This window comes from Anguilla rostrata, chromosome 15 (genome assembly GCF_018555375.3).
Source record: "Anguilla rostrata isolate EN2019 chromosome 15, ASM1855537v3, whole genome shotgun sequence".
NCBI classification, from domain to species: Eukaryota; Metazoa; Chordata; class Actinopteri; order Anguilliformes; family Anguillidae; genus Anguilla; species Anguilla rostrata.
This window is the reverse complement of record NC_057947.1, coordinates 2,236,074-2,250,448: the sequence shown is the minus strand read 5'-3', so window position 1 is coordinate 2,250,448 and position 14,375 is coordinate 2,236,074. Positions and strand designations below refer to the sequence as shown.

Sequence of the window (14,375 nt, the reverse complement as noted above, 5' to 3'; positions counted from 1 at the left end):
TCTGTCACTAAGCATCGAGCAGCTATCTTTGGTGTGCGCTCTGTCACTAAGCACCCGACGGCCATCTTTGGTGTGCGCTCTGTCACTAAGCATCGAGCAGCTATCTTTGGTGTGCACTCTGTCACTAAGCATCGAGCAGCTATCTTTGGTGTGCGCTCTGTCACTAAGCATCGAGCTGCCATCTTTGGTGTGCGCTCTGTCACTAAGCATCGAGCTGCCATCTTTACTGTTAACAAATTGTTGCAGCCCCCTGACAATTTTCCACTCTGCATTTCCACTGATCTTTGCGACAAATTTCTTAGCTTCTTTCATACTAAAGTTGACGTCCTTTCTCCCACTTTGGAGCTAGCTCAGACAGGCTCTCTCGCTCAGTTCCTCCCCGTCAATGATTCCACTCTATCTTCTTTTGACCAATTTTTTATTTATTTCATTTTCAACAAGGTCTGCAGGTGCACATTGACAAGCAACCTCTGTCAATAACATAACATACTGGCACACCAGGGCATCAATAGACAGGCAAATAAACAAAATAAAACACACACTTTTTTTCTTAATAAATTCATTACTCAACGTTTTAGTCACAACACAGCCATGCCACCATGACCAAGACAACAAAAGACACAGAAAAGTAACAAAAAGCATACACCTGCACCCTTGAATCGCTCCTTAACCCTGACCTACCCCATCCCCATGGGTCTTTCTCTAAATTCCACTATACGTGCAGGATATTTCCTAACAGTACGTTGCAAAGTAAATAAGGAAACAAAATAAGAATAAAAAGTTTATATCATGGTTCTAGCTGCGTTGAGTGCCGCCTTCCTAGCCTCGAGCATAACCTGGCCTGCCCCGTTCATCCTAGCAACAGAGAGCTCCATAGATAAAATCTCTATTAACGAGTGATTCCACTGATGAATAGAAAGAGTGTGCGGTGGTTGCCACCTAACCGCCAACATCTTTTTAGCAAAAGTGCATGCTGATAGCCACAGCTGTCTTTGAGTATGGTTACAATTCAGCCGCGAATCGTCAATCAAGAGCATACATTCTGGAGAGCAGTCTCTAAACCGAGTGTTTCAGAGAGTCGTTTTGTTATTTTTTCCCAGAAACTTCTGACTGATGGACACTCCCTCATGATATGTAAAAATGTCCCCAATGATTCCACTCTATCTGAAGTCGTTTCAAAATGCAGGTCAACCACATGTCAGCTAGACCCAATGCCCACCTCACTAGTCAAATCTTGCCTCCCTGCCCTCCTTCCCCTGTTGCTGGCTATTATCAACTCCTATCTCACCTCTGGCACTGTACCTAATAGCCTGAAGGGGGCAGCAGTCACACCTATTCATAAACAACAGGAGCTAACCCTGAAATCCTACACAATTTCAGACCCATTTCAAATTTGCCCTTTTTAGTCAAAACACTGGAGCGACTAGTTGCCATTCAGCTTCAGGACCATCTTTCCACCAATCAGTTACTTGAACCTTTTTAATCTGGTTTTCGCACAAAGACAGTCAGCCTTGGTGAAAGTTATCAATAATCTTCTCCGTGCAGCTAACAATAACCTCTTAAACATCTTAGTGGATCAGATCTTACTGGATCTGAGTGCTGCTTTTGACACAGTCTGTTACAAAATTCTGCTTGAACGCTTGGCTAGTCTTGGTATCACCCATCTTGCACTTTCCTGGCTGAACTCATACCTCTCTGATAGGCAGCAATATATATCCATAAAGAATCACAGATCTGACTTTGCTTCTGTCACTAAGGGTGTTCCACAGGGTTCGGTGCTGGGTCCTCTCCTCTTCATTATTTATCTGCAACTACTGGGTGAGACCATGCGTCGTCATGGTGTTAGTTTTCACTGCGATGCTGATGACACACAGCTTTAAAAAGTTCCAAACCCTCCTGTGCACTTCCTCCCCCATCTCTCATCAACTGTTTGCAGGATATTAGAATTTGGATGACCTGTAATTTCCTCAAACTTAACGGTGACAAATCTGAAGTCATGCTTATAGGGTTTACATCCACACTATCCAAAACCCCAAACTTTTCCATTACTATTGAAGGTTTCCCCATCCCGCTTTCCACTCATGTGAAGAGCCTTGGTGTCATTCTTGACTCCACTCTCTCACATGAACCTCATGTAAAACACATCACTAGATCTGCCTTTTTCCATCTCTGCAACATATCAAAACTCAGGCCCACCCTATCCTACTCCACAACAGAAACTCTAATCCTTGTCTTTGTAACATGTCGGCTGGATTATCGTAACTCTATTCTCACTGGCATCCCAATCAGATCAATACGCAAACTTCAGTTTAGTTCAAAATGCTGCAGCACGAATACTGACCCACACTAAAACATACGATCACATCTCTCCAATCCTGTACAAACTTCATTGGCTGCCAGTAAAATTTTGAATACAATTCAAAACCCTCCTGCTAACCTACAGTGTACTTCATGGTTTAGCTCCGGCCTATCTCACTGATCTTATTCTGGACCACACACCCACTCCATTGCTCCGCTCCTTCTCTGCAGGACTTATAACTGTCCCCACATCTCGCCACTCCACTCTTGGTGATCGGGCTTTCTCCTGTGCAGCACCCAAACTCTGGAACACACTCCCTCCCCACATCCATAATGCTGAGACTCTCTCCACTTTTAAGAAACATTTAAAAACTCACCTCTTCACACTAGCTTTTGCCTGAACAGGACATAGCTATCCACTCCCCCATGGCACTTTTATTTATTTATTTATTTATTTATTTTTTTTAATACCATGTTTTGTAAGGGCAGTGTCTTTGTCTTTTCTAACTGTTTTTAATATCATGTATGTATCTGTAGTGATTTGTCATTCTTCTATTCATTTTAATACCATGTAAGGTGACCTAGAGTGTTCAGAAAGGCACCTGATCAATAAAATGTATTATTGTTATTAAATCTTTGGTGTGTGCTCTACTGGCTATTACTCATGTACTCTGCAGTTGGTAGAACTCCCCTTTGTATGTAAGCTGACATCACAGCATCTGTATGTCCCTATTGCATTATTCCTGGATGCTCACTCACAAGTACAGCCAGGAAGCATTCTCAAAAGGCATTGGTGGAGTGCTTCTCTGTTTTCAACCAATAAGATGTCATGCCTGTCCTACCTTTATTTTTTCATTCCTGTGAAGAAAGCACTTGCCACTCAGCCCACATGCCTGGTGGAGCTTAAGCTCATACTTGTTTTGTATGAGTGAGGTCACATCAGGACTGTCTTATTAACTATTCTTTATCTAGCAGCCCCAGCTAAACTTGAGGCCTCCGTTTGCGGCAGTAGAAAATAGCTGTTTCTGCTATGAACCTCGAAATATCAATCATTCAAAAACAAATGAAAAAGGACCACCAAACCAAAAATAATTGAGTGTTAATTTCATGTAAAAACAAAACATGTTTATTCATTTTTAGAGCATGGCAAAAAAGTCCAAAATTTGGCTACTTAGCCAACAAATAATAATAATAATAATAATAATAATAATAATAATAATAATAATAATAATAGTTGTTGTTCTTGTTGTGTTTTTGTCATTCATTTTGGTTAAATATATTCTGTACAATAATTGGATATCACAAAACTGTTTTTCTTTTTTGGTGAGCCTTTTTATCGCTTTGATTGCAGCTGCCTCTCTAAAGGTCTCCGCGCGACCTTGTTCGTCACTGAGTACCCAGCTCTGTGGCACAATAAATATAAACGGAAATTAGTCACCATAAAAGCATGTCCTTTTCTGCCATATTTAATAGACTGCTTTCAAATTTATATGTAGGCCACGAAAGAAATTATTATCCAACACGTTTCAGCATTTGACGTTTTCTAAGTTAGGCGATCATTTCCCCTGCTGAGTTTGACACATGGTGAAACATAGGCCACTTTCACTGATGAAATACATGCGCATTCGAGTTAACCTCGCATACTCACTGAAGCATTCGGTCAATGAATCATTGTCGACCTGGGGAGACATGTTGATCTTGTAAGGTAACCTGTCTCAAACCCTGTTTAGAAAAGTTATAGCCGACCATTAAGAAGAAAAGAAAAGAAAAGAAAAGAAAAAGGCTGTGGGTAAGGCTTAATCGCATCGACTTTGAATTCCCAGTGTAACCTGATGCGATCAGGGTGTCTGTGCAGCACCGCTCGGGTGGGGGGCCGGGGGAAGGGGGTTCTAGTTTTGCTGCCCAATGAGCGCGCTGGACCGCAGGAACACAAACATCTGCTCCCGAAGTCGGTCAGCAGCGGCATCAGAGCTGGATGAGCATGAACGCTGAGCGCACCAGCACAGCAACAAGTGAGGAAACGTCACCAAGCCAGGCAGGTAGCAGTCTGTCCTACACTCGGTACGAAACTTATCGACGCCATCTATTAAGCGTCTAGCGAAAATATTATTATTATTATTATTATTATTATTATTATTATTATTATTATTATTATTATTATTATGATAATGTGTTGGCTAAGTAGGAAGCTTCTGGACATTTTTGCCGCGCACTAAAATAAACATAGATTAACTTTGGAAATAATGTGGAGGAAATACAGAGACCATTTTGCGCTCAGTTTATTTTAGCCGAACGCTTCCAAATGTGTTTTTTTCCCCCCCACAGCACAACTGGGCTAAATGGCTAAATAACTGCGACCGCGCCGTACAGCACACAGATAGGACACGTGCTGCAGTAGCTGCTCTTTGAGTATTAGTAACGAAGTCCAGGCTGGTATTTCTCTTGTAGCCTATGTTGCATACGGCATTTAGAAATGTCCGAGGACAGGAAAGAAGCGTACAGAAGAAGGTGGCTCACTTTTTATTGTCCAGTTTATGGTAGTTATTCTGGGTTTGTGGTATTAAAGCCTCTGTCAGGAACGCAGCATCGGCAGGTTAAACAAAATTACTGTGTTTGGTTTACTTACCATAGTCAATGCTTGAATGCTGTTTGAATGTTATATTAACAGACATTCGGATCAAGAACGATCGGAGGCTATTATGTATAATAATTTTGGCCAAATGAAGCATTTTTCTTCTTCAGTATTCTCTCCGCTTTGTGTATATTTCATCTGTCCTGTTGCATGAAGAAGGGAAAATAGTGTCCAGGTAGCAATGATGGAAATGCCACGGCAATACGCAACGGGGAAGGACCTAGTTAAGCATCTCCAAATGTGAATAAAGGTAATTTTGTTTGGAAAAAGGTTTGCATGGCAATTCTGAACGTTTCATACGATGCATATATATATTGTTCAGCAATGCAAAGTAGGTTAATCCGTATGGTTTGACGCTCTTAGCGATCCGATGTAAACCGATCTACCGCAACCTCAGTAGGCTATTCCTAAAGGACATGTCACGCAGTGAAGAAACGGAGACTCTGTGTTTTTTAAAAGATTATATTGCATAGATGGCACACAAGCAGAAGTTGCTTATTGATAGCAGACAGAAACACGTGGATTAAAAAATAACACAAATGAAAAATAATGTGGTCAGCACGCGCAACTCTGATCATTGTGGTCAAGTAAGGCAGGACACGTGCAGCCTACTATTACTATCTGCTCACGAGTTCGCCTGTATAATACCAACTGCATCACATTACGAACGAGCTTTTTTAGGTAAACTTTATATAGTACAATAAAGAGGTGCCATATTATTATAACTGCAAGCATTACTGCAGATGTGCCTCATTTTCGAATGTGCATTTATTTTTTAATCAGAAGACTGCCATTCGTGCGTAAACATTATCTATTTTTCTGGTTCTGATAAAGACAAAATGCACTTGCTTATTTCTTGAAGAGCTGAGTATATTCCTGTGCAATTTACTTGTAGGAGAAAAGATAGCAAGGTTTTTTTCTCATTTAGTTCAGACTGGACTGTTCTATATGTAGAAAGTTATGCACCCTTGCAAACTGAAAAGCATATACCAGGCAATGTTGTTTTATTATTCAATCAAGAATTTATTTAAATTGTTAACAAGTTTAATTACACATCAGAGTCAATGTTAGATGTTACTTTAGCTATGTGCTTTATGGGTTTCTTGTTTCACATTCATCTGAATAGTATCGCTCTTGGTGAGAAATATTATTTGTGTGCGTGGCTTTCGTTTGAGTAATTCAGATGAACTGTCAAACGAGAGCAGATGTGCGCTTTGCGGGAGCGATAACGAATTATTGGTTAGCTGCAGGGTCAGGTGTGGTCCACTAGAGGGAGCAGCATTTCAGCGCTGTCACATAATTGTGGTTTTGCTTCTCAATGCTGTGGTCTCTTCTGGAGAGGAATCGAAGGATAAACATGTTCCTTCTTTCCTGCTGTTACGTGTTATGTGCGCACGCAAGATGCCATTATGTATGACCTGCATACGTCAGTCACATTAGTATTAGCTTGTTGCGCTATTATTGGGTATAATTTTTATTGATGGGCACACTCAACTTCTTGAGCAGAGAGAGAGAGAGAGAGAGAGAATGAATTCAATTTATAATATGCAGAGGTTCATGAATAAATGAAACCATGCTAATCAAATCTGATATTGTATTAAAACAATAGATCTGCATTTGACACAATGAAATAATTGATCTATTTCATTTTTAAATTGTTTACATTGAAAGTAATTGATTTTAATAACCAATTTGGGTGCCAGAATGTTTTCATTGTTGCAGTGTTCAGTGTTGCAAAAAATTCTTATTTGAATTAAGAATTCAGTGCGACACCGTGGTACTCTGTAGAGCTTTTGTGATGTAAATTCAGAGCAAATTAAATTCACTCAAAAACCCCCCAAAAAAGAGTGAAGCTCCTCTATGTGAGTTACTCATCCGTGACTTTACGGTTTCAGCCTGTTTCCTTTCCTTTCTGTTGCAGCCTGGCGGGAGACTGCTAGTACTAATCAGCTCACAGAAGAGAAGACTTCATTTTTTTCCATTTTTTGTGCTGCAGCTTCTACAATCTTCTAGACTCTTTTAATTTTCTGTTTTTTGGGCACACAGCACCTGCCTTCACTGCTAAAAGGCTCCTTCGCGATGGTTCAGCTCAAACTGGTGGAAGGGTGAAAGCGGCTGTTTTGTGGAGAATTCCCTGAGGACCCGAGAAGCTCCCTGTGTAAGTGCCTTTCAGTGAGGCGCTGAGATTCCTCCTCCAGAATGGCCTCTTATTAACTCCAGCTGCCCAGTGCCTGCACAGGTGCATGGCTGATGAGGGGGGGGAGGCTCTGTGCACTGGCATGGGTTATGAGGGGGGGGCGGGGGACGCAGGCAGGCTAATGGGGCCGGGTGTGCCCGGGGGGCCGGTCTCCACAGCCGCCGGTGCGCTGCTCAGAGGCTGTGTAGTGCTGGCTGTGCTGCTGTGTCCCGGGCTCGCCGTGTGCCCCAAGAGCTGCCACTGCGCAGAGAAGGGGGGCGTGGTGGTGGTGCAGTGCGCCTCCCAGAACCTGGAGAAGATCCCTGCGGACCTGCCGGGGGACACGGTCGCCCTGCTGCTGGGGTCCAACCGCATCACCCGAATCCCGGGCCAGGCCTTCCGGGGCCTGCCGCGGCTGCAGGAGCTGGACCTCTCGCACAACGCCATCCAGGAGGTGGACGCGGGGGCCTTCCAGGGGGTCTCTGAGGGCCTGCGGTCGCTGGACCTCTCGCACAACCGCATGCGCAGCGTGCCCAAGGAGGCCTTCGCCCGGCTGCGGGCCCAGGTCCGGCTGTCGCACAACCCCTGGCACTGCGAGTGCGCCCTGCAGGAGGCGCTGCAGGAGCTGCGGCTGGACCCCGACACCGCGGCCGAGGTCAGCTGCCACACCGCCGCCCAGGACCAGTACGCCGGCAGGCCCGTCGTGCAGGTGCTCGACTCCGGCATCAACTTCTGCAACTACCACCACCGCACCACCGACGTGGCCATGTTCGTCACCATGTTCGGCTGGTTCGCCATGGTCATCGCCTACGTGGTGTACTATGTGCGCCACAACCAGGAGGACGCCCGCCGACACCTGGAGTACCTCAAGGCCCTGCCCAGCAGCTCCCAGATCAGCAGGGACTTGGACACTGTCAGCACCGTGCTCTAGCACCCGTTCTGTGTGCGAGTGTGTGTGTGTGTGTGTGTGTGTGTATGTGTGCGAGTGTGTGTGTGTGTGTGTGTGTGTGTGTGTGTGCGTGAGTGTGCGTGTGTGTGTGGGTGTGTGTGTGTGAGTGTGTGTGTGTGTGTGAGAGTGTGTGTGTGTGTGTGCGTGTGTGGGTGTGTGTGTGAGTGTGTGTGTGTGTGTGAGTGTGTGTGTGTGTCTGTCTGTCTGTGTGTGTGAGTGTGTGTGCATGTGTGTGTGTGTGTGTGTGTATGTGAATGTGCGTGTGTGTGTGTGTGTGTGTGCGAGTGTGTTTTCTTAATTAGGTGATTTTCATGTTTTAGAGCTGGGGTCCCCAGTCTTATCCAGAAAGAGCCAGTGTGGGTGCACACACCTGATTCTATTAATCAATTCTTTCTGGAACCCCAGCTCTAAAACATGAACAGCACCTAATTAAGAAAAAGTAACAGCTTGTTAAAATTCTGGGATTGCTGTTGAGGTTGAAATGAAAACCAGCATACACAGGGGTCCTCCAGGACCGAGTTTGAGAACCACTGGTGTAAGGTGGTGATGAATTGTGTGAGGCAGAACACCACTGGTTGATCAGGATCCATATTCAGAGACCAGTTCATTTTATCATACCTGGTTCAGAGACAGCAGGGTTTTACTTAAGGATTATTTCACTGAACTTGGATCATTGACATTTTAGAACTCAGCCATCATAACAATTACCCACAAACTACTGTGTTTCTTGGTGACTGTGTATAAACATATTATCACTGTGATTACCCCCAGTGTATATGTATTGCTTTTTGTAAGGGGACACTTGAAGAGAGACTGGTAGCCGGTAAGACTGTGCTCATGTTAGTGATTGGCATAAGATTTCTGTCAAAGAGCTCGCATAAACGTAATATTTAATGCCGTGGAAATTTGTTTTTGTTCAGTCATCTCATTACCTCCGTAGTTATCTTTCTGGAGCCCGCCTCCCTCTCGGAGCTATCAGAGGAAACTTTGTGTTTGCGAGGAAAACAATTGGCTGTGTGAAAGGTCTGTAGGGTCTATAAAGCGTTAAAGTCCTGCCCACTGAAAAAAATGACTGGACCTAGGAAGTAGTTTGAAAAAGTAGAATATTGCATTTTGCATTTTAGTTGATTGTAAAAAAAAATATTTAGAAAATTTTATCCTCAGATTTACAGTATTGTTAAAAAAGACTCAATACATGTTTCCATCATCCAGCTCTCTGCAGCAGTCTTTGTTGTTGGCTAGCTCTATTTCTTAGCCAGCTGTGTGTTGTTGCATCGTTAGTTCACAAGGATGCACATGAAAGTAGGGAATAGGGTTAGAATTGATTCTAGTTGCAGCATTTGTATTTGGAGTCTGTTTGTTGCTGTTGTCTCTCAACGTGAGGAGAGAAGCTGTGTCAATGCCAGTAAACCATACCATCATGGGATGGACAAATCCGAACGAATCAATCAAGAACATAGCCAAAACATTGGGTATGTCAAAATCAACTGTTTAATACATTGTTCAGAAGCAAGACCACACCGGCGAGCTCTACAATAGCAAATAACCTGGTAGACCACAGAAGAAAACCCCCTTTTCAACTGTCAAACAGATCAAGAGCACTCGCCAAGATGTAGGCATAAATAAAGACTACACCAGGATGGTAAATGTACTGCATTTATATAGCGCTTTTATCCAAAGTGCTTTACAATTGATGCCTCTCCTTCACCAGAGCAGTTGGGGGTTAGGTGTCTTGCTCAAGGACACTTCGACACGCCCAGGGCGGGGATCGAATCGGCAACCCTCCGACTGCCAGACAGACTGCCAGACAACCGCTCTTACCTCCTGAGCTATGTTGCCCCCCTCGGATAACCTCAGAGAGTTCACTGCAAGATGTAAGCCACTGGTAAGTCTCAAGAACAGAATGGACAAGTTAAAGTTAGCTAAAGATTGCATTTAAGAAATTCTATAGATTTCTATAGAGTTCTGAAACAAAGAAACTCATAGATTCTTCACTGATGTGACTACAGATAGCAGCAGCAGGATGAGTGCTGAAGTGTATGGAAACATCTTATCTGCTCCGATCCAACCAAATGCCTCTAAACTCATTGGATGGTGCTTCACCTTGTAGCAGGGCAATGGCCCCAAACATACTGATTAAGCAACCAAGGAGATTCAGGGCCAAAAAGAGGAATGTTCTTGACTGGCCAAGTCGATCACCCAGTCTGAATCCAACTGAACATGCAAAGCATTTTGAGGATTTTTTGTTTGATTTTCACCATGCATGTGTTGGTGCTTAAAAAAGTGTGTTTAATTGTTTAGGGATTTTCTAAATGTTTTTTTTCAGCATTTTTGTTACGATTTAGCTATTATGTTTAGAAGTCAAATCCCTAATTTGTTGCATTATTAGAATAAGGTAAAAAGGGTTTTCATGGAGGTGAGGTGTTCCTCATCCTGTAGACAGGAACATTAGTAGCTTATCGCCTGGATAGCAAGCATATGTTTGGTTAGTGTGAGGCATAGGTTGGGTCAGTATGAAGCATAGGTTAGGTCAGTATGAAGCATAGGTTGGGTCAATATGAAGCATATGTTGGGTCAGTATGAAGCATACAGTAGGTTGGGTCAGTATGAAGCATAGGTTGGGTCAGTGTGAAGCATATGTTGGGTCAGTATGAAGCATATGTTGGGTCAGTATGAAGCATAGGTTGGGTCAGTATGAAGCATAGGTTGGTTCAGTATGAAGCATATGTTGGGTCAGTTTGAAGCGTACAGTAGGTTGGGTCAGTGTGAAGCATAGGTTGGGTCAATATGAAGCATAGGTTGGGTCAGTGCCGGTTAGACGTCGGCACTTTGGTCACTGAGCATTCCTGTGTCCAAATGCCCCATGCCATGGTTGAGGGGAAAGCCTTTTGGGAACAAAAAATGTTCTTCTGGATCGGTCTCTGGCTTGGCCACTGCCCATGTTGTTACGATTAAAAATTGCTGCAAATGGCTAACATGCGGTACTGTACCTATACTATGAAGCCTTTTATCTCAAAACGCAAGCGGCCAAAACAGCTTTGTAGGAAATCTGCTTAGTTTTATTCATGAGGTTTACACCGTGGGACATCTTTGCCCACAGGAAGCCCAATCTCAGTGACTGAAATGGACAAGGAAAATGCTTGTTTGGCCGTGGCACAGCAGCTGGAATAGCAGGTGTAGCTAGCTACACTGAATAGTTATCCCCTGAAAGCTGGTGTAGCTTATGCTAGGTAGCTACAATGCTTTGAGTGGTAGCTCTCTGTGCCTTTGTGTACTGTGGGCAAAACAAAGAGAATTAATATTTCATATTCCGTGCTGTTGTTAATGACATTTGTGAGGTTAATTCCACTTTTCTGCAGAATTGATGGTTTGTATTTACAGTTTTATATTTAGTTTACATCAGACAGTAAATGACCATGGTGAATTCAGTGGAGCAGCAGTCTGATGAGTAGGGTGACTCAGCTTAAACTGCTATGCCCTTTGTCCTGAACATAAAGTGACCAAAAAAAGAATAATAAAGTCTTTCAGATTTGTGTTGTTAGTTTTTGGTACTGCTGCACGTGTTAGGCTATTTGCATATCTGGGTAAAATTATTATTTGAGATACTTTATCCCGCAGTACACCAGCCAAACTAATGCAGTGTTAAGAGAAACATCAAATTTTCTGAATAAATTGAAAATTCTTTCACATGATTGTATGCTTTGGTTAGTAACATGCCTTCCTACAGACTTCATCTGGCATTTAAAAAGTTAACATAACATAAAGTATTTCAAAAACATATTTCAACTGAGACTTGTGCAATTGTATAAGAACAAAATTAAATGTGAAATGTATTTCTGTATAAGCGAAGCTTCAGAGCCTGTGTCAGTGTGCATACTGACTGTGGACTGGAGTTGCGATGGGCTGGTGAGGTCTGTTTTCCAAAGTGCCTACAGCTTTAACACCAGGGCCCTCTCCACACAGCTGGGCTGGACTCAGTACTCCTCTTCCTCTTCCTGTGAACCCCCCCCCCCCCAATTGGACTTATATGTGCTCTTTCATGGTTGAATTAACACTGGAATTATACTGTGTGATGCTGAACACACAACCTCTGCTGCACCGCTAGTTCTGCGGTGCTGTGGAATCATGCCGTGTCATCGTGCGATGTTCTGTTTGATGTTAGCGATATGGGTTCCTTCCTGGTTCCTTATTGTCGCTGTGTACTTTTATTTTATGATCAAATCACAAATTTGGCCTCTTTGTGTGCTGCGATCGCACACTGATCAAACAGTCTTTTGAATGTATCCCTAGCAGTGTACAAATATTTTATAACTACATGTTAGAAACAGAGGCTGGAACTGTGGATTTGTATCATTGTATTTAAAGGACTATACTGATGTAGTCCACTTTGTGCCCCTGTGTTTATTGTTCATTTTTGCAATTTTGTGAGATCACTTGCGTCATACCAGATTTGAAAAAAATAAACAAAAGATTTTGCCTTTGATACAGTTTTTTTCCCTTTTCCTCTTATTAACTGTCAGTTAAAATCCTGTTGTGTCTACAGCCCTAATAGCCCTGCTGACTGTCCCCCTGCTAACTGCCCCGTTGTTGTCTGTCCCCCTGCTAACTGCCCCCCTGCTAACTGCCCCCTGCTAACTGCCCCGTTGTTGTCTGTCCCCCTGCTAACTGCCCCCCTGTTAACTGCCCCCCTGCTAACTGTCCCCTGCTAACGGCCCCCTGTTAACTGCCCCCCTGCTGACTGACGCCCTGCTGACTGACGCCCTGCTGACTGTCCTCCTCACAGTTCTGTTTGCTGCTTGGGACTTCTGTCATTACAGACCCTGGTACACTCTCACCCCCAAGCTGCTCTTTTCTTACCTGCAACATCTTTGCTGGAAGTATTTGAATTTAGTCCTATTATTATTATTATTATTATATAATGTTTTTGCTAGAAGTATTTGAATTTAGCCATTTATTATTGTTATAATTTTAAAAAATATTATTATTATTATTATTATATAATGTTTTTGCTAGAAGTATTTGAATTTAGCCATTTATTATTGTTATAATTTTAAAAATTATTATTATTATTGTTATATTATTATTATTATTATATAATAATAATAATAATAATAATAATAATAATAATAATAATAATAATAAGCTACACAATGCTTGATCATTTGCAAGATGTATCTGGTATGAAAAAATGGGAAAGACTACCAGAGGAAAACGCTGTCATGCTTGAGCCTGCAGGAATGAAACCCTTTCACTGATTGCTTATGATGAGGTTTCATACTAACGCTTTAAAAGTTGAAGTCACAATGAATAATGGATGTTTTTTTTCTCATCCGACTGGCTTTCACGTACGACAGGCCCACTGAGGGCACTTTCCTCTGGCTCATTAGCATACAGGGCACAGAGGCAAAGAAATTACTTCTATTTTAGGGTTTGGTACCGATGACTTCTTCATTATTGAACAATCGTGACGTAGAAACATGCAAATCATAGGTTATTGGGTTAATACGTCATTCAGAAGCAAACACGCTCTTCAACAAGTCACTGCATTTTAAAGTCACAATGCTGTTTCTCTTTATTCCAGTCATGGGAGATCTCCCAGCATGCATTAGGGGTTCTCAGTTGACCAGAATAGTACATGTCCAGCAATTACAATGGAACTAGCCTTCACCATAAAGAACATCCCTGAGTCAGAGGTTATGAAAATCATCCGATCTCTTAAATCATCAAGAGCAAAGGATGTGTTTGGGATGGATACAGCCATGCTCAAAGATCTTAGCTCAGCATTGATCAATCCCATCACTACAGTCCTTAACCTTTCAATATCACTGGGGCAGTTTCCAAATGCTTGGAAGTCAGCTATTGTTACTCCTATTTTCAAATCCGGCGGTCCACGTTCAATCTGTAATTACAGGTCAATCAGCATCCTCCCCACAATGTCTAAGGTTGCAGAGAAAGGGGTAGCCAAGCAGATCATTTTCCATCTCAATAACAGCTCATCCTCCTTACACCCTATACAGTTTGGCTTTCGGGCCAAACATTCTACTGAGACTGCTAATTGTCTCTGTGGAGAAAATTAAATCCCTCATTGATAAGGGTGGTGTTGTGGGTGCTGTGTTTCTGGACCTTAGAGGTATGTTTCTTGAACTTGACCTTTGACACCGTCAATCACAAAGTTCTCCTCTCTAAGTTATCTACATTCAACTTCTCTGAAGGTGCAGTGAAATGGGTGGAAACATACCTCTCAAACCGGTCTCAATCAGTCTGCGTACATAATCATCAATCTGAGTCACTGAATTTGCCCACAAGGATCCATACTGGGT

At 42.8% G+C, this 14,375-nt stretch overlaps 1 protein-coding gene across 1 annotated transcript; it reads left to right on the top strand.

Moving 5' to 3' along the window:
- The first annotated feature begins 7,212 nt into the window (after positions 1-7,212).
- On the top strand, positions 7,213-12,538 carry lrrc3 (leucine rich repeat containing 3). Its single transcript, XM_064311147.1, has one exon. The coding sequence runs from the start codon at positions 7,249-7,251 to the stop codon at positions 8,035-8,037; it is 789 nt and encodes a 262-aa protein (XP_064167217.1). The 5' UTR covers positions 7,213-7,248; the 3' UTR covers positions 8,038-12,538.
- Positions 12,539-14,375: the final 1,837 nt, after the last annotated feature.